Source organism: Marmota monax, unplaced genomic scaffold (genome assembly GCF_021218885.2).
Source record: "Marmota monax isolate L192 unplaced genomic scaffold, Marmota_monax_Labrador192_F-V1.1 WCK01_AAM20220418_F8-fsc00149, whole genome shotgun sequence".
Classification (NCBI taxonomy): domain Eukaryota; kingdom Metazoa; phylum Chordata; class Mammalia; order Rodentia; family Sciuridae; genus Marmota; species Marmota monax.
The window spans coordinates 269,797-288,155 of record NW_026693170.1 but is presented as its reverse complement, the minus strand read 5'-3'; the positions used below and the strand labels follow the sequence as shown (position 1 = coordinate 288,155).

The 18,359-nt window shown below is 58.9% G+C and overlaps 1 protein-coding gene across 1 annotated transcript; it reads left to right on the top strand.

The window, feature by feature from the left end:
* The first annotated feature begins 860 nt into the window (after nucleotides 1-860).
* Ehd2 (EH domain containing 2) lies at nucleotides 861-17,482 on the top strand. The gene is made up of 6 exons (XM_046455476.2): nucleotides 861-985; nucleotides 2,438-2,919; nucleotides 3,387-3,484; nucleotides 7,543-7,955; nucleotides 12,195-12,359; nucleotides 15,882-17,482. Exons 2-6 carry the CDS (start codon nucleotides 2,516-2,518, stop codon nucleotides 16,431-16,433), a joined length of 1,632 nt encoding a protein of 543 aa, XP_046311432.1. The 5' UTR covers nucleotides 861-985; nucleotides 2,438-2,515; the 3' UTR covers nucleotides 16,434-17,482.
* Nucleotides 17,483-18,359: the final 877 nt, after the last annotated feature.

Below are 18,359 nucleotides of genomic sequence, written 5' to 3'. Positions count from 1 at the left end.
CTAAGTCCTGAACAAGCAAGTTTCTAAATTCACTTCTCTGGGCTCCACTATCTCCTCTGTAAAAGGAGGGTAAGGACACCTGGTCCCTGGGACATGCTGAGGGGTCCGTGAGGTCACTTTGAGAGCTTAGAGCTGCCCTGCACAACGGAAGTGCTCATCTGGCTGGAAGGAGCCTCTGCCAAAGTCAGGCAGGGCGCCAGACCCTGAGCACAAGGCAGGGGACCACGCAGCGGGAAAGCCCTGCCCTGGGGGCTGTGTTCTCCCGAGGGGGACAGCCACAGAAGCAGAGAAACCCAGAACAAGCTTAGTGGTTGTCAGGACGGTGGAGAAGAATAAAGAGGAGATGGGGAGTAAATGGTGGGCGCTACACGGGGAGATGAGGGAGGGCTTCTCGGAGGAGGTGGCCTTTGAGCAGAGACCTGAAGGAGGGGAGGGAGGAAGCCATGCAGATCCCTGGGGACAGAGGCGTCCAGAGAGAGAGCACAGCACCGGCAATGGCTCTGAGCTCGAAGCACTGTGCGCTTGCTTGAGGATCAGCGAGAGGAGAGGGAGAGGGAGCCGGAGGCGTGCGCAGGGAGGGCCTGGGGGACTTTGGCTTTGAGCCGGAGGGAATCGGGAGAGTTGTGAACCGCTTCACGACCTCGAGGTTTAAAGCATAGCAGTTTTATTCGTTGGCAGTGCTATCCTTATGCCATGGTAGAAGGAGCCAGAGATCGTGGACGGCCGGATGCCCGAGGAGAGGCGCAATTCTAACCCGGGACTGGCAGCCCGAGGGGCCGCCGCCGCGCCAAGAGCGCGCTCCCCATCCCCCGCCAGGGGGCGCCAGAGGCCGGCGCGGGTTGGGGGGGGCTCGTCCCGCCCCCCGCCCCTCCTCCCGGCCGCTCGGGCCCCACCCGGCTCAGGCAGCAGGACAGACCCGAGCACAGGCCGCTCCGGGCGCCTCCGATCCCCGCGGACCCGCAGGACCCAGCGCCAGCGCCCGTCGGTGAGCACTCGCGACCCCCGCGCCGAGCCCAGGCTGCCCCGGCCCCGCGGCTGCCCCGCTCGCTGAAACGGCAGCCCTGCACCCCCCACGGGCTCTCCGTGTCCCCAGCCCCTCCAGGCTGTAGCCGTCCGACCCTCCCGGTCCCACACTCCTCCTCAGGCCGTCGCAGCCTCCCCGTCGCGGCCACCCCAGCCGCTCAGCTCCAGAGTCCCTCCTTCAAGCCGCCCCCCACTGCCCTCTTCCATGTCCGTCCAACTTGGTCCCTCTGCCACCAAGAGCGACTCTCCTGCCTCGCCAACCCCAAAGCCCCATCGGCCAGCCCAAGCATCCTCCTCGGACGGCCCCCAGCGGCCTCCCAGCCCAGGACACCACCCAGGGCCCCCTCCCTCGGCTCCTATCCCGGTCGCTGCTCCCGCCCGTCCTTGCCTCTCCAGCCCTCCTTCCGCAAGTCCTCTCCCTGCTATCTCCCCTACTTTTTAAGTGTCACTTTATGAATTTGCTGTATTTGATTTGCAACTAACTACATCTTAACTACATCTTTGGTTAGTGGGAGTCCCTTAAAGCTGGGCCCTGTGTCCCTGCGACATGCCCCTCCCATCCCTGGGTGCTTCCTATGGAATCCAGGCTCCGCGAACTCTCCCTGCCCCAGCCCCTGCCCCAGCCCCGGGATCAGTCCTCTCTCAAGGAACCCCGGGTCCTTTTCAGTATTTGCGACTCTGATCTGAGCAGAGCTGGTGCTCTGGAAAAGTTAGTTAAATTGTAAGCATTACTCAGACTGACCCAAGATCAAAAACAAAAAGAGCAAAACCTGTTACCAGTGTCCTGTCAGGAATAAAGACAGGATATCACCACAGACCCTACAGTCTGATCACAGGGCATGGTCGTGGCTGTGGCTTTGGGGACACCTTCTCCCCCTAACTCAGACCCTCAGACCCATCATAGGAGACCTGCTCTGAAGGCCCCCAGACCTTTGAATACGCTGTCCCTTTCCTAAGACCCTCATCCCGCCTGTCCCTCGTAAAAGCAGCTTGAACGCCGGCCCTGCCTGATCTTTACTGACCAGCGGTGATTCTCATGCCCTCCCCAGAGGCCTGGCATTTCCTGGGCACCCTGAACTGTTGGTCCTCACTGGGGCTCTGGGTGGGAGCCAGCTGGTCTCTGGCTCATTTCTGGGCCACAGTTTCTGAAGTGTGGAGGAATTCCAGTGGAAATGCATCAGAGGAAGAAGAGAGGAAGAGAAGAAGGAAGGTCTCAGGAAGGCATTTCTCCCCTTTCTCCACCCCTCGTTCTTCCACTCTCAACTCCCCTTCTTCCACCATACCACCATTAATCTCTCCCTCCTCCCGGGCTGGCTCTGTGATCCTCTTCTTCCTCCTGACCCCTGCCATCCGTGCTCCCAGCGCCTCCTCCTCCACCCATACTTTCTACCTTCGGTTTGCCTTCTCCCTCCAGGCAGTCCACCATCAACCCCCTGTTCTCCTGCACCTTCGAGTCGCCCTCAGTGAACCCAGTGGGTAGCGAGAAGCCACCATGTTCAGCTGGCTAAAGAAGAGCGGGGCTCGGGGCCAGCAGCCCGAGGCCATCCGCACGGTGACTTCGGCCCTTAAGGAGCTCTACCGTGAGAAGCTGCTGCCCCTGGAGGAGCACTACCGCTTCGGGGCCTTCCACTCCCCGGCCCTGGAGGACGCCGACTTCGATGGGAAGCCCATGGTGCTGGTGGCCGGTCAGTACAGCACGGGCAAGACCAGCTTCATCCAGTACCTGCTGGAGCAGGAGGTGCCCGGCTCCCGGGTGGGGCCCGAGCCCACCACCGACTGCTTCGTGGCCGTCATGCACGGCGACACCGAGGGCACTGTGCCCGGCAATGCCCTGGTGGTGGACCCCGACAAGCCCTTCCGAAAACTCAACCCCTTCGGGAACACCTTCCTCAACAGGTGCGATGGCCGCTGCCCAGCGGGGGGGGGGGGCACCTTCCATACCTGCAACTGGGCTTCCCTCCCTTCTCTCTGCTGCGGTCTCCCCCTTCCAGCTCCTTCCTAGGGCAGCAGCCGCTAAGCCAGCCTGCCTGGTTCCAGTCCTTGCTCCCCCACTGGCTAGCTGGGCAGCCTTGGGCAAGAGACTTAACCTCTCTGTGCCTCTCATGCACATCTGGAAAATGGGTTTGACTATAGTTTCTTACCCCCCAGGGGGAGCTTGAAATAGCTCTGGACTCAAGGCAAGTACCCAGAGACCCTGAGCTTGTGCTTGGGATGTTTTAGATACCCTTCTCCTTCCATCTTGTCCCTCTTTCCAGGCCCCCCCCCCATGCCTGCTTCTCCTCTGCACAGTCTGGACTTCCCCTCTTACCTGTCCTCTCTCTCTGTCTTCCTCTGAGTTGACCCCTGGCCTTCCACTCCCCCAGGTTCATGTGTGCCCAGCTCCCCAACCAGGTCCTGGAGAGCATCAGTATCATTGACACACCTGGCATCCTGTCCGGAGCCAAACAGAGAGTGAGCCGGGGTGAGTGAGCAAGGCCCTGGGAGGAGGGAGGCGCCTGCAGAACCCTGGGTCTGAGGGAGGAGGCTGGGCCTGGCCCCCTGGGTCTGAGGGAGCAGGGCTGGGCCTGGACCCCTGGGTCTGAGGGAGGAGACTGGGCCTGGACCCCTGGGTCTGAGGGAGGAGAGGGCTGGGCAGCCTCCAGGACTCTGGCCTCTTGGGCTGGCTGGGAGAGGCTGGGAGTCCTCCATGTTGGTGATCTGGAGGTTGGGCAGGCGGGAGGTGGACACGTGTGAGCAGGCAGGGGCCACATGTCTGGGCGGGTCAGAAGGAGGGAGAGGGAGAGATGAAGGGGCCCGACGGCGGGGTTCTGAGCCACCTGAGAGAGCCTGGGCAGGGAGGCTCTGGGGCCCTGCGATCCCGGCGGCACCTCTGGGCCACAGATGGGGCTGAGAAAGGGGCTGGGAGGGGACTCTGGGCCGGGGCCAAGGCCGGGGCTGGAATTTATAAACAGCTGTGCGGGGTGGGGGGTGGATTCCAGCGGGCCTGCTCAGCATCTGCGCCCCGCCCCCGCAGCGTCTCTGTTCCCCGCTCCCCCTGGCCTGGGGGGGGGGGGGCCGGGAACTGGGGCAAAGGAGGCCGCAGAGTGGGGCAGAGGGGACCGGAGGCCCTGCAGGAGGGCGGGGCGGGGCGGGCGCGAGCGGTACCGTGTCCCTGGCCGGCGTCCAGGGGCGGCCCGGGGGAGCCTGAGGGCGCGCAGGGGAGGATTCCTGCGGCTCCACCCGGGCCGGGCCGGGCCGGGCGGCGGGAGGGAGCGGGTCTCCGCGCAGAGGCCGTGGGGCGAAGGAACGGGAGGCTGCGTGCCGGGCCCGGGTGTAACTGTGTGCGTCCTGGGACAGGGTGGCTGGGCGTGGGTGGCTGCCCATGACTGAGTGTGGGGACAACGTGTTACAACCCAGGTCATGACTCTGAACTTGAGTGGTTTGGTGTATGTGCGGGTGTGTGTCGGGGAATCCGTGTGTGCCTGCAGGTGTGATTGGATGTGACTTTGAGGGATCCTGCAGGACTGGAGAATCGTGGGATCCCGGATCCTTGTACCTCCCTCCAGGCACTTGTCTTGGAGAATGCGCGTGTCCCCGTGTGTGTCTGAGAAGGCGTCTGGCCCATGTAGATCCTTCAGCCTGCATCTGGAAGGCGTGAGATCGTGGGTCCGAGTGGGCTGTGTGTGCCTGTCTGTGTGAGAGGCCCTGGCACCCTGTGTCTGCACTACATGTGACTGTGGCTGTAGGACCCTGGTAGGGCAGAGGGATTGCTCTTGCATTTCCTCATTTGGGATGTGGGGTCACAGGGTGCTAGCCCCCTGATGCGCTGTAGATGCAGTGAGTGCCTTCTGTCTGCTATCCAGTTGTGTAAGTGTGGTATGTGAGTGTGTGTGCAGGAGTGTCTTGTGCAACAGTGTGTGGTTGTGGCCATGTGGATGTCTTTACATCTGGGAGGCTGTGGGGTTGTGTGAATCTGTTGTCACTGAGGGCAATGGGTGTGCTGGTGTGTGTGCACACATGCTGTTGTCTGCGTCTGCTGTTGTATGTGGGTCCCACAGTGTCTTTGTGATTGTGGGAACATAAGTAACTGTGCGGTTTCCGGATCATGAGCGAGGGCATGACTTGCAGTTTGTGGCTCTGATTGTGTGGGGCTGTGTGTGCTGGTGTGTGTGTTCATGTGTGTGCATTGGTGGGGGTGTGGCTACCTCTGCGGGTAATGTCTGTGAACACACGGGTGTGTAATGCCAGCTGAGTGGGGCCTTGGGCCTCAGATCTGGGCTCTGCTGCCTTTAAACCCCGGAAGCTTGAGGACACCCCTTATCTCTTGCCTCGGTTTCTCCTCTGTGAGGGCACGATGATGTCCCTTCCTAGGTTGTCAGAAGGTTGAACGGGTCACGCAGGCAAAGCACTCAATGTGTGGCGCGCAGTAGGAGCCTGTAGTGGAGAAGAAGGACTGTTCCTCTCTGCCACGTCTCATTCCCACACTCCCGGCCCCCACACCCCGCCCGGCCTGCCCCATGAGACACACTTTCCAAATCCGGGCCAGTGTGTGTGGATGTTGGAGGGGAGAGGCCCAGCTGCGGTCCCTCCAGCCGGCCCTTCCTCCCTCAAAACATGGCTCCACCCCACCCGAGCTGTCCAGTGAGCAGCCTGCCTCCTCCTGGGCAGGACTGGCCCCAGTACCAGCTCCCCAGTGGAGCATGGAGGCCCATGGGGCTCTGGCTTGTTGTCACTGAGGGCATTCATTGGGTGTGCTGGTGTGTGTGCACATACACTGATGTCTGGGTCTGCTGTCATATGGTGGGTCCCCACAGCATCTTTGTGACCTCCTGCCTGGGTGTCTCAGTGAAGTCCCAGAGCATCTCATGCCTCCGTTTTCTCATCTGGAACGTGGGGTCATAGGAGAGCTAGCCTCCTGCGTGCTGTGGACCGCTGAGCTCCTTCTGTCTGGGAGAGCAGGCTCAAGCCAGGAAAGCCAGTGCCACTCCCTGCAGGTCCCCTCCTCCAGGAAGCCTTCCCTGACTGCCCTGACCAGGCCAGGCACACTCCAGGCTGCAGGGATCCCTGGATTCCCCCAGTTCCAGCCTCACCATTTGGGGAGGTCCACGTCCTCAGTGGATGGCGGGCCTGTGAGGGCAGTTCTGGGCTGCCTCCACCTCCCCCACAGAGCAGCAGCTCAGAGGATGGTTCCAGAATGACCCCCACAAGTGTCTGACGAGCCCCATGACTAAAGCTTGCTGAGCACTTCCTGTGCTCCCAGCGCTGCTTTGTCTTTAATAGTTTTATTGAAGTATAATTACATGCCAGAAGCCAGAAGTTCATACACTTTGTGTGTGTGTGTGTGATGCTGGGGCCTTCACAAATGCTAGGCAAGTGCTCTGCCATTGAGCCACCCCAGCCCTTTAAAAAACTTTTTAGACAGGGTCTCCCTAAGTTGCTCGGGCTGGCCTTGAACTTGAGATCCTCCTGCCTCAGTCTCCTGAGTGCACTCAGCAGGCTAACCCATTTAAATTTTTTTTTTTTTTTAGTTGTCAATGGACCTTTATCTAATTCATTTATATGTGGTGCTGAGAATCGAACCAGTGCCTCACCAGGCTCGGCAAGCGCTCCACCACTGAGCCCCAGCCCCAGCCCCCAAGCTCACCCATTTTTATGTGTACAGTCTGATGCCAGGCACTATCTTCCCCATGTTAGCTCATACATATCCTTTTAATCTTCACAATAGATCTATAACGTAGGTTCTATTGTGATTTCCATTTTATAGAAGAGGAAACACAAGTCCAGAGAGGTTAAGTTACTTGCCTAAGGTCACATAGCTGACGGGGCAGTCTTTCTGCCAGGTCAGGGGGTCTCAACCATTTCTTTCTGCTCTCCAAGCTTTGCTTTATGGGGAACAAAGAGTCAACAGCGATGGTAAGAAGAGGTGGATAAAGAAGTGAATGGAGTGGTGGGAGGAACACAGGGGCCTGTGGGGATGGGTGCGCTCCGAGGGCGGGAAGCTTGTCTGCGGCATCCCAGTGGCCAAGCCCCCCTTGGCTCAGATACGACTCCCAGTAAATACGGCTCAACAAAACGGAAGTAGGTAATGTTTGCCACGGCAAGAACCAACCAGCAGAACCATAGTCAGTGGACTGTGGGAGATCTGGCAGGCCCTGGGGAGGGACCAGGAAGCTAGGAGGCTTGGGAGACTGGGCGTGTCCACAGTACAGGGGTCTCTTATTTTAATGAGCAATGCAGCCATTCCAAGGCCCCCCACAGCCTAATGAATGAATGAAGAATGAAAAGCAAGCAGGGCTGCCTTCTCCAGCAACCAGGTATCTTGAGGGGCTGGAGCCACAGCGTTGGCTGGGTGGAGGGTGATTCTGGGGGGAGCCAGAGTGGAGCCACGCACCTGGTGCTGTTGGCCATTTCGTATAGACCAGGATTTGGAGAGCTAACAGCTGGACATCTGTGCAGTCCACTATCCTGTCCAAAAGAATGGGTGCTACATTCTGGCTCGAGGGTGGGGTCTGACTTCCGCCGGCGCCCCCCACTCCCCAGGCTACGACTTCCCAGCTGTGCTGCGCTGGTTCGCTGAGCGCGTGGACCTCATCATCCTGCTTTTCGACGCACACAAGCTGGAGATCTCGGACGAGTTCTCCGAGGCCATCGGGGCCCTGCGGGGCCACGAGGACAAGATCCGCGTGGTTCTCAACAAGGCCGACATGGTGGAGACGCAGCAGCTGATGCGCGTCTACGGCGCGCTCATGTGGGCGCTGGGCAAGGTGGTGGGCACGCCCGAGGTCCTGCGCGTCTACATCGGCTCCTTCTGGTCCCAGCCGCTCCTGGTGCCCGACAACCGGCGCCTGTTTGAGCTGGAGGAGCAGGACCTCTTCCGCGACATCCAGGGGCTGCCCCGCCACGCCGCCCTGCGCAAGCTCAACGACCTGGTGAAGAGGGCCCGGCTGGTGCGGGTGAGCAGTGGCAGGCCAACGGCCTGGCCTCCCTCCCTCCTTCTCTCCTTCCCGGGCTGCTTGGCACCGACTTAGCACCAGGGCAGTGAGGTGGATCATTCTGGAAAGGGGCAGAGGGTCACTTCTCTACCTTGAGTTTGTACTTTGAGGCTCCTGGCTGGTCTCCTCCGTGATGTGCCTTCTTCCATCTCCCACCGCCAATGCGGTGGTCTGGTGGCTGGCCTTGCTTGTTTCCAATTCCTGTCCCCTGTCTCGGAACAAAAGCCGACTCCTCAGGTGGCCCACAGGTCATCTCCTCCCGCCCTTCCCCTCTGTCCTCACCTTGTTCCCTTCCTGGCTGCCTCTACCCTCCCTCAGGGTCTTTGTACTTGGGGTGAAGTCCTCCTAGAAGCCTCACCTCTGGCCTCCCTGCCTCCCTCCCACTGGGCTGTCCTCACTGGTTGCCTTTCAAGTCTCTGTTCAAACTTCACCTTTTCAGGAGGGCCCTGCCACCTCCCTTTCAGGAACACAGCTCTGGCCCTGCAGGTTCTGCTTTAGCCTTCCCACCATTACGGCCTCCCTCGGGTCAGCCTCACTGGGGAGTCTGTGTTCACTGTCTGCCTCCTGCCTCCTGTTTAAGTTCCAGGGAATCAGGGATCTTTGACTTCCTCCACTCATGTAGCCGCAGTGCTAAAACAGAATTGCTCAGGAAATATTTGTCGAATGAGGACACTAGACAGACCCACAAATTGAACAAGGTGTCCTCTGTGCCTGGCCCTCTGCTGGGCAGTCCTGGGGACACAGTAATGACCAAGGCAGTTCCAGCCCTGCCCTGCTGGTTCCCCCCAAACCCCAAGGCAGTCCCAGGACCTGCGGGGATTCTGGGGAAGAGACAGACCCATCCCCAGACAATGACAGGCCAGCATAATCAGGGGTGGGGCCAGACAAGGAGGGCTTCGTGGAGGAGAGGGCATTTGAGGAAAAATGTCTGTGTTGAACCCAGTGTAGAAAGTGTGAGTAACTCGGTTTGAGCTTGGGGAGGTGGCTGGGAGCCAGAACACCTGGGAACTGGTGGGCTGTGCTGAGGAGTCTGTGCTTGGTCCCAAGGACATGGGGAGCCATGGAAGGTGAGAGTTGGGGAGAGGCAGGGTTCCACTCAGGCTGCCTTCTGGAGGGTGGTTGAAGGTGGGTGTGACTTGGGGCCTGCAGACCAGGGAGGAGGCTGGAGGAGCCAGCCTGGTCAGGCCTTGGGGAGGGAGAGGAGAGCACAGAAACTGGTGGAAGAGTGATTTTGGAGGCCAAATGGAACACTCATAGGCGAGGCTGCCAGGGTGGAGGCGGGGCAGGAAGCTGGCAGCAGGGCAGCCGGGAAGGTTGAGGTGCTGGGGAGCTGAGGTGTTGGTTTGAGGAGCAGGGCGGGGCGAGTCAGACCCTCCCCCGAGGAATCCTGCCTGGCGAGGCAGCCCGGAGCCTGCGGAGCCCTCTCTTCTCCCACCAGCTCTCGGTGGCTGTCAGTCTGTCTGTCTCTCCAATTCTTTCTCTCTCTCTTTCATCCTTTCTTCCTCCCCCTGACTCCTTTGCTCTCTGGATCCTCCCCCTTTTTCGGCCTCCCCCGTCCTTCTCAGCCTCCGGTTCGTCCTCGTTCCCTCAGGTCCCTGGGGGAAGCAGAGGCGGGAGCTGGAACCCAGGCGCGGGGACCGAGGGGCGGGGCGGGGCCGGACACCTGGTGCCCCCGTCAGGCAGGAGGCGGCTCCGGAAAGGCGGACAAACCCCGGAGTTCGACCCGCGCCCCGGCCCAGCCCGCCCTGCACCTTATCTCTTCCTGGCACCTTCCCCCGCTTCCTCTCTGGAAAAGCCATCAGCGACCTCCTGCCAGCGGTCTCCCTCTGGATCCCAGTGGAACCGCTGCAGGCCCCGCCCCCTCGCCCCATTGGCCCGCTCTCGTAGGCTCCACCCACACGTCTGGCCACACCCTTGCACTGATTGGTCTCTCTGGTCCATAGGCCACACCCACCCCTCTCAGCAGGTTCATCCATGGCTCCCTGGTGCGCTCAGCACCTTGGGGCATGGAATTCAGGGTCCAGTGTGACTGGGCATCACTGTGCCATGACCCCAAGCCGTGTCACGCCCCCTCCACACCCCCTCCTCAAGAATGATTTTGCCATATCTGGCCACCGACAGCTCACACTGTCTCCCTCCCTTCAGGAGCTCTCCCTGTCCCTTAGGGGCTCTTGGTAACCGTCCCCCACCCAGCCACTTGCTCGGGCTCCCCATCCTTGCCAGGTAGCCGGGGGAGTCCTCCGGCCCGCCCTTAGGTTGAACTGGTAGCTGCTAGAGGGGGAATTCCAGGTGCTGTGATTCCTGAAGCCAGGATCTCAGGAGGCCAGATTCTGAAGAGGGTGAGATGCCGGGAGGGAAACCTTAGACAAAGCTGAGCGTCCACACTGTGCTCGGACACTCTTCTAGGCCCTGGAATACAGCAGAGAACAAACGACATTCCTTTTCTGGAAGAATGACAGCTTAGTGGGGAAGCAGACACTGAACAAGTGACACCCAGGAGAGGGAGGCTGGTGAGGGACTGTAGTAGGGGGGTCTGAAGGAGGGGATGTGGTGAGCTGAGTGGCGATCTGCAGAGAGAGCATTCCAGGCCCAGAGTACAGCAAGTACAAAGGCCCTGAGGTAGCAAATCCCAGGTGGCTGGAGGAGACTGGGTGGTGGAGGGTGGGAAGAAATCACTCAACCAGCTGGTGAAGGCCATCACTGAAAGTTTTAATAGTTGAAACCTATGATTTTTTAAAAACATTTTTAATAATGTTCTTAAAAACTTTTTAAATGTTGTTTCTGTTTTGTGGAACTAGGGATTAAACCCAGGGGCACTTATGTACTGACCTATACCCCCAGCCCTTTTTATTGAGACAGTCTCACTAAGTTGCTGAGGCTGGCTTTGAACTTGCGATCCTCCTGCCTCAGTCTCCCAAGTCACTGGGATTACAGGGTGGCCACCATACCAGGCTATATATTTGTTTTTCATTTTTTGCAAATCACTTTAACATCTGGCTTCAAAGGAAACAGCCTGATTCTGCTCTGTTCGAACATTCCATCAGTCTCAATGTTAGACATCTTGTAATTTTTTAGAAACTTCACTGTCGCTGGGCAGGGTGCTGTACATCTATAGTCCCAGTGACTCAGGAGGCCGAGGCAGGAGGGTGGAAAGGTTGAGGCCACAGCAACTTAGCAAGACCCTATCTCAAAAAGTAAAAAGGGCAGGGGATGGAGCTCAGTGGTAGAGCACCCCTGGGTTCAACCCCTGGTACAGAAACTAGAGCAAAAACCAAAAAGTCTCAGGAACAAATGGCTATTTATTTATTTATTTGAACCCAGGGGTGCTTTACCACTGAGTCACATCCCCAGACCCTTTTTGGATTTTACTTAGAGACAGGGTCTTGCTGAGTTACTTAGGGCCTCCCTAAATTGCTGAGGCTGGACTTTGAACTCCTGATCCTCCTACCTCAGCCTTCTGAGCCGCTGGGATTACAGGCGTGCACCACCACACGGGCCCCAGGTCTTTCTTGACTTTTTGAGACAGGCTCTCTTCTAGTTACTGAGGCCTTTCTAAATTGCTGAGGCTGGGCTTGAAGTTGCGATCCCTCTGCACCACTGCACCTGGCGATTTAGTATTATCATTAAAATAGTTTGGGCCATGGGAACCTCTGAAAGGGTCTTGGGGCCCCTAGAGTTCCCTGGAGACACTTGGAGAATTGCCCCATAGGGCCTCGTCAGTTAGGGCAGGAGTTCTGAACGTGGATGAGAAGCAGATCAGGCCTGGTGCTGCCTGGTGGGCAGAGGCCCCAGGGGCAGGAGACCAGGCAGGTCACGAGGGCTCCTCTTCTCTAACAGGGGAACCGCTTAGAGTGACAGTCTGGGGCTGGGCCTGGATTCCACATGGGGTGTCAGGGTGCGGAGCTGGTGAGGAATGTCAAGGAGGCCATTAGCTGAGGCTCGAGCTCAGGGAGAGGTCCAGGCTGGCATGTGGGAGTGGACGGCTGGAGGGGAGCTGGAGCCTGGGAGGGGTGGGGATCGCTTACAAGAGAGGGGAGTCCAGGGGAGCCCCGGCTGATAAGGCAGCAGGGTTCAGAGAGGCTGCCTGGCCTGCAGCAGCCGCACCCCCCCCCATGGGTTAGGAATGCAGACCCCCAGGCTGCGCCCTGCTGGTCACCTCCCTGTGGCTGCCCGGGCTCAGGTGAGGATGCTGCTCCGCAGGTTCACGCGTACATCATCAGCTACCTGAAGAAGGAGATGCCCTCTGTGTTTGGGAAGGAGAACAAGAAGAAGCAGCTGATCCTCAAGCTGCCCGTCATCTTTGCCAAGATTCAGCTGGAGCACCACATCTCCCCCGGCGACTTTCCCGACTGCCAGAAGATGCAGGTGGGAGGCTGCCCAGGGGGTGGGTGGTGGGGGGTGAGCTCTAGAGAGGGGCCTGGAAAGCTGGAGGGACAGTGGCAGATGTGGGAAAGTCCCCTGCACGTGGGTCCATGGGAGCATGGCTTGTGAGTTAGTCTGATGGATCAGGAGAAAACCCACAAGAATAGGGTCTAGGGCTGCTTTGGTGCAGTGTAAAGCCCCCTTCTGTCTTATTTCTCTTCCATGCCTGGCCTCTATGTCCTGAGAAACCTCATGGTACAAAACAACTGCAGAAAGTCTAGACATTGTATCTGCATTCCATCCAGCAAGAAGGGAGGGAAAGGAAGAGAAGGGTACAATCACTCTCTTTAAGGACACTTCCTGGGCTGGGGGTACAGTTCAGTTGCAGAGCCCTTGCCTAGCCAACATGAGGCCCTGGGTTTGATCCCTAGCACTGAAAAAAAAAATCTTAAGACTGAATCATGGATTTTATTTAATTTTAACTGGTTTAAATACCCACACGGGGTCATGGGCTACCATATTGAACAAGGTAATCCTAGAAATTGCATGAGCAACTCCTTGCTCACATCCCCTTAGCTGGACTCAGTCACATGGCTGGGGGCTGCTGAGAGCATGGTTCTTCCTCTTGGTGGCTGATATCAGGTACAGTCAAGGGACCCAGCACCGAGAAAGAAGGGCAGAATGGACGTTGGGGATCCGTGGGGGCTCCTCAAGCATTGGGGGAGTGCTGGCAGGGATGTGGTGCAGTCTGGGAGGTGGGTGGGCAGGCAGGAGCCCGGGATGTGGAGACAGGCTGTGCTCAGGGAGGCTGGGGGCTAGCCTCTGCCCAGCCTCGGTTCTGAGGCTGACTTTGGCTGATGTCGAAAGCCTGTGACTTCTGAGGGAGAGACAGTTGCAGCCTAGACCCCAAAGGATTGGGCAGAGTCCCCGTTGGCCACCAGCAGCTCAGTGACCCTGGCCAGGTGGAGCCCCATGGGAGCCTGAATTTCTTCCCCTGGGAGATGGGCACATGCCCGCATCAACCTGGTCACGCTGAACTGTCTGCCTGCCCTGGCCCAAAGCTGGGGCTACATCTGGGCTTCTCAATGCCTGCGACAGACATTGGGGTGGATGATTCTTGGAGGAGGGGGGCGTGCACTGCAGGAAGTGGAGCAGCCTCTGCCCAGTACCGCCTCCTCAGCTCTGTCCCTCAGAAATGCCTCCAGATGCCAGGTGAGGTGGCACGTGTCTATTATCCCAGTCACTCAGGAGGCCAAGGCAAGTTTGAGGCCAGCCTCAGCAACTTAGTGCCACCCTGTCTCAAAGCAAAAAGGGCTGAGGATGTGTCTCAGTGGTAGCGCATCCCTGGGTTCAATCCCCAGAACCAAAAAATAATAAATATTTAAAAAGAAAGAGAGAAATGTCCCAGATGTTGCCACCTGTCCCCTGGGGGGACAACATCACCCCTGCTTGAGAGCCACTGGGCTAGAGGCACAGTGGCTGCCGAGCACTTCATCCAGAGGAATTTGTTTCCTGAGCAGTTCATCCAGAGGAATTTGTTTGGCCTTCCCTGCGTGTGTTAGTCAGGTTTTCCTCACTGTGACCAAAATACCTGAGACAAACAACCTAGAGGAGGAAAGATTTACTTTGGCTCAGGGTTTCCGAGGTCTCCATCCACGGGCAGCTGGCTCCGTTGCTTGTAGGCCCGTGGTGAGGCAGAGCACGGCGGAGGGGCGAGTGGCCAGGGAGCAGTGAGAGACAGACTGGGAGTGGGCAGTATGAGATATAGTCCCCAGGGGCCACTCCCTTCAACTAGGCCTCCCAATATTCCCACCCCCCACCCCCGCCCAGCCCCGGCCACCAACCGCCAACGGACTCATCCATCCATGAGGTCAAAGCCCTGGGGATCCATCATTCCCAAAGGTCCGCCTCTGGACACTGCTAACCTGGGGACCAAGCTTCAACACATGATCCTTTGGGGACATTCAAGAGCCCAACTATACCACCATGCTCATGTCATCACCCCTGTTTTACAAACATGGAAACCAAGCAGGGCATGGTGGCTGCAACTTGGGAGGCTGAGGCAGGAGGATCAGAAGTTCGAGGCCAGCCCTGGCATTGAGGGAGACCCTCAGCAACTTAGTGAGACCCTGTCTCAAAATAAAACATTAAAAGGGCTGGGATGTGGCTTTGTGGAAAAGAGCCCCTGGGTCCAATCCTGGGTATCAAAGTGAACAAAACAAAACCATGGAAACCAAGGTGAAGCCACTACCCGAGGCCACCCAGCTTCTAGGAGGTGGAGCTGGGTGTCCTCAGACGGCACTCCCCCCACCCTGTCACAGCCCTCCCCCTTTGCAGTCACACCGGGAGCCACTCTCCTGGGCTCTGGAAACCAGCATGGTGCATGCAGTGAGTGGAACTTGGCCGAGACTCTCCTGGCGCAGTGACTTAGGGTTCCAGTGTGCCATCCAGTGACCACAAACCCACCCCACAGCTGCTCCAGAGCAGAATGGCCTGGGCAGAGCGCGGGTGTCCCAGGATCCTAACCCTACCGCCCAGGTTGGGCACCAGTTACTCAGCTGCGCCCCTGTGGTACAGTGACATGGTGGCAAGAATTGGAAAAGAAAATGCTTTTTTCTGGTACTGGGTAAAGCCGGGGGGATCTAGCACTGAGATCCACCCCCAGCCCTTTCTATTTATTTATTTACTTTTTAAGTGTTTTTTTAAGATGTTGATGGACCTTTATTTTATTCATTTATTTATATGCAAAGCTGAGAATCGAACCCAGTGCCTCACACATGCCAGGCAAGTGCTCTACCACTGAGCCACAAACCCCAGCCCCCTTTTATTTTTTATTATGAATCAGGGTCTGGCTAAGTTGCCCAGCCTGATCCTGAACTTGGGATCCTCCTGCCTCAGCCTCCTGAGTCACTGGGATGACCGCTGCTCCACTATCCCGCTGAGTTTTCTTTTTCCTTCTCTCTCTCTCTCTCTCTCTCTCTGAGATGGAGGTCTTGCTGTGTTGCACAGGACTGATGGAATTGAGTTTTCTTAACTTGCAAAATGGTGGGGTGCTGGCCAGACTCCTCGGGGTGGAGTGGAGGGTGGGCAGGGCTGGCAGGTGCGCTAAAATATTGAACTCCTCTTCCACCATCTGGTGAAGGGCCACTGCTCTGACTCATCAGAGGGCCCTGGGGACTCTCTTGCTCAAGTGTCTTCTGGTTCGGGGCTGGTTTGGTGCTTCTTAGAGCTGAGAACCTTGTCCCTTTCTGTCTTTTCTTCCATGCTTGGCTGCCAGGTCCAAGAAACCTCATGATATGAAATAGCTGCACAACCTCCAGCCCTTGTCTGCATTTCAGCCCGCTAGACTTGGGAAGGGAAGAGGGGGTGGGAGTGCCCAAGCAGAAAGCGCTGTTTGGATATTCAAAAGCTTCTGCGGCTATTGGTGAAGAGCTGGTATTCAGTGCTCCCAAGCGTCCTCAGGCTGCACCCCAAGGGCCTAGAGAGGGCTCCCCGACCTCTCAGTGTTCCCGCTCTCCACTGCAGGAGCTGCTGATGGCACATGACTTCACCAAGTTCCACTCGCTCAAGCCGAAGCTGCTGGAGGCGCTGGACGAAATGCTGACGCACGACATCGCCAAGCTCATGCCGCTGCTGCGGCAGGAGGAGCTGGAGAGCACGGAGGCCGGGGTGCAGGGCGGCGCCTTCGAGGGCACCCACATGGGCCCATTCGTAGAGCGGGGGCCTGACGAGGCGCTGGAGGACGGCGAGGAAGGCTCGGACGACGAGGCCGAATGGGTGGTGACCAAGGACAAGTCCAAATACGACGAGATCTTCTACAACTTGGCACCCGCCGACGGCAAGCTGAGCGGCTCCAAGGCCAAGACCTGGATGGTGGGCACCAAGCTGCCCAACTCGGTGCTGGGGCGCATCTGGAAGCTGAGCGACGTTGACCGCGACGGCATGCTTGATGACGAGGAGTTCGCCCTGGCCAGCCACCTCATCGAGGCCAAGCTCGAGGGCCACGGGCTGCCCACCAACCTGCCTCGTCGTCTAGTGCCACCCTCCAAGCGGCGCCATAAGGGCTCTGCAGAGTGAGCCCACCACCACCCGCAGGCCCTCCCTCCCACTTGCCCTGCTGTGGCTCCCCAGCTCCAGTCGGCTGCGCGCACATAACCCTCTGGCCCCGCCCTGTCCGCACGCATCCTACCTGCCCACCCTACGCAGCTGCAAGGACTGGAGTGGGGGCTTCCTCCGCCCACCGCCAGACACTCTAAGCATTTAGTGGGGGTCCAAAGGGAGTGGCAAGGCTTCTCTGCACCCTTCCCACCTCGACCCTCACATGCACCTGGGCACCTCACACGAAAGCACGCAGGCACCCATCTACCCAACGTTCATTCAGATATTTATTGAGCACCTACTACTTGCCCAGCCCTCATGGAGCTGACAGCCTCAGGAGAGGGCAGATACATAGCCACACAAACACATAATTGATTCCAGGTAGGACCCTTTGTCCCTCTCCCTTGGTGAGAGACCACTTGGTTGAAGTGACAGATAAACTTTCCCTTCTGCCCCTATTCCTCCTGCCCAGCCAGGCAAGAACCCTCCCCCACATCGTGTCCTCAGATGTTGGGACCACTGGGGGCTCAGAGAGGAGACACGACCCCTGCTTCCTCAGATGGACCCCTCTTCAGCCCCTTCCCGTCCCCAGGAAAGCCCGGAAATTCTGATTCCCCAAATTTCTTTAATAAGGATCCTGCAGCACGTGGAAAAGCTCTTTCAGTCGGTCTGTCCGGCTCCCCCCAGACTGTACGCTCCTACTTCAATGTAGCCCCCACGATGCAAAGGCCTGGGGGCTTTCCTGCAGCCCCTTTTCAGGGATCGTGGGGAGCGATTTCTTGGTGCTACAGCCGTCCTCCTCTCCCTCCCCAAGGGGCCCCCCACGCCCTCTCGTGCCTCCCCCGCATCAGGGCTCGGCCTTGGTGGGAAGCCCCGCGGAAAGGACGCGGGAGAACCAAACAGCTGGAGAGGGCGCTCCTCCAGGTGGCTGGCCACGATGCGCGCATCGCGGCTCCACCCGCGCTGGGAGGGCCGAGAGCCAGACAGTGTCCCCCGTAGAGCGAATAAAGGCAAGGCTTCTTCCCCTGCCGGAGTCGCGCTGTCTCGGGGCGGGGTGGCCCGCGCCCCTCCAGGGCAGCGGCGCCCTGGGTGGACTCGGGGTAGGGAGGCCCTCGTAGCTCGCGGGGTCGGGAGGGTCCGTGAGTCAGCGCAGCGAAGCCCGGTGACTCAGGCCCGGGCTGGGGGCCAGCCCTGCATATTTTCCGAAGAGAAGTTACTTTGGGGCCCGGCCCCCCCCCCCCGGACATCCCTCTCTCCGCCTCCCGCCGCGGGGCCTGGGCTTGTGTGAGTGCGCGCTCGGGCACAACGTGACCCTCGCCTGCCCGGGCCGCCGAGTTGGGCTGGCACCACTCGGATACCCAGCTTGCGACAGGGAACGCCAGGGAGGGGCGGGGTCCTGCGGAGAGCAGGCTGCCAAGGACCACCCTGCGCGCGCTCACGCCCTGGGGATCGGCCCGCGCCAGGCATCGCACCCTGTGCTGTCCTCGGACGCACACGCAGGCCACACCCGCCGCTCCCAGGACATGCTGTCCCCGCGCTCCGCCCGCCCACGCGCGCTCAGTTTTGTGGCCCTCGGCGCCCTCTGGAGGAGCCTCGGGAGCAGGGCAGTTTGATTTCCGAGGCGGCCGGTGCGTGCTCAGGTTTGGGGGCCACCATTCAGGACCTGTCACCTTCCAAACACTCTGCGCAAGGATCTGGTTGCGTTCTACTGTGTGACACCCCCCACCCAGTCGCGCTTTACCTCTCTAGGTCTTTTTCATTTATGACTCAAGAATGGCTTTTTTTTTTTTTTTTGGTACCGCGATTGAACTCAGAGGCACTTAATCACTGAGCCACATCCCCAGCCCAGTTTTGTGTTTTTTTTTTAAGAGACAGGGTCTCACTAAGTTGCTTAGCGCCTCCCTA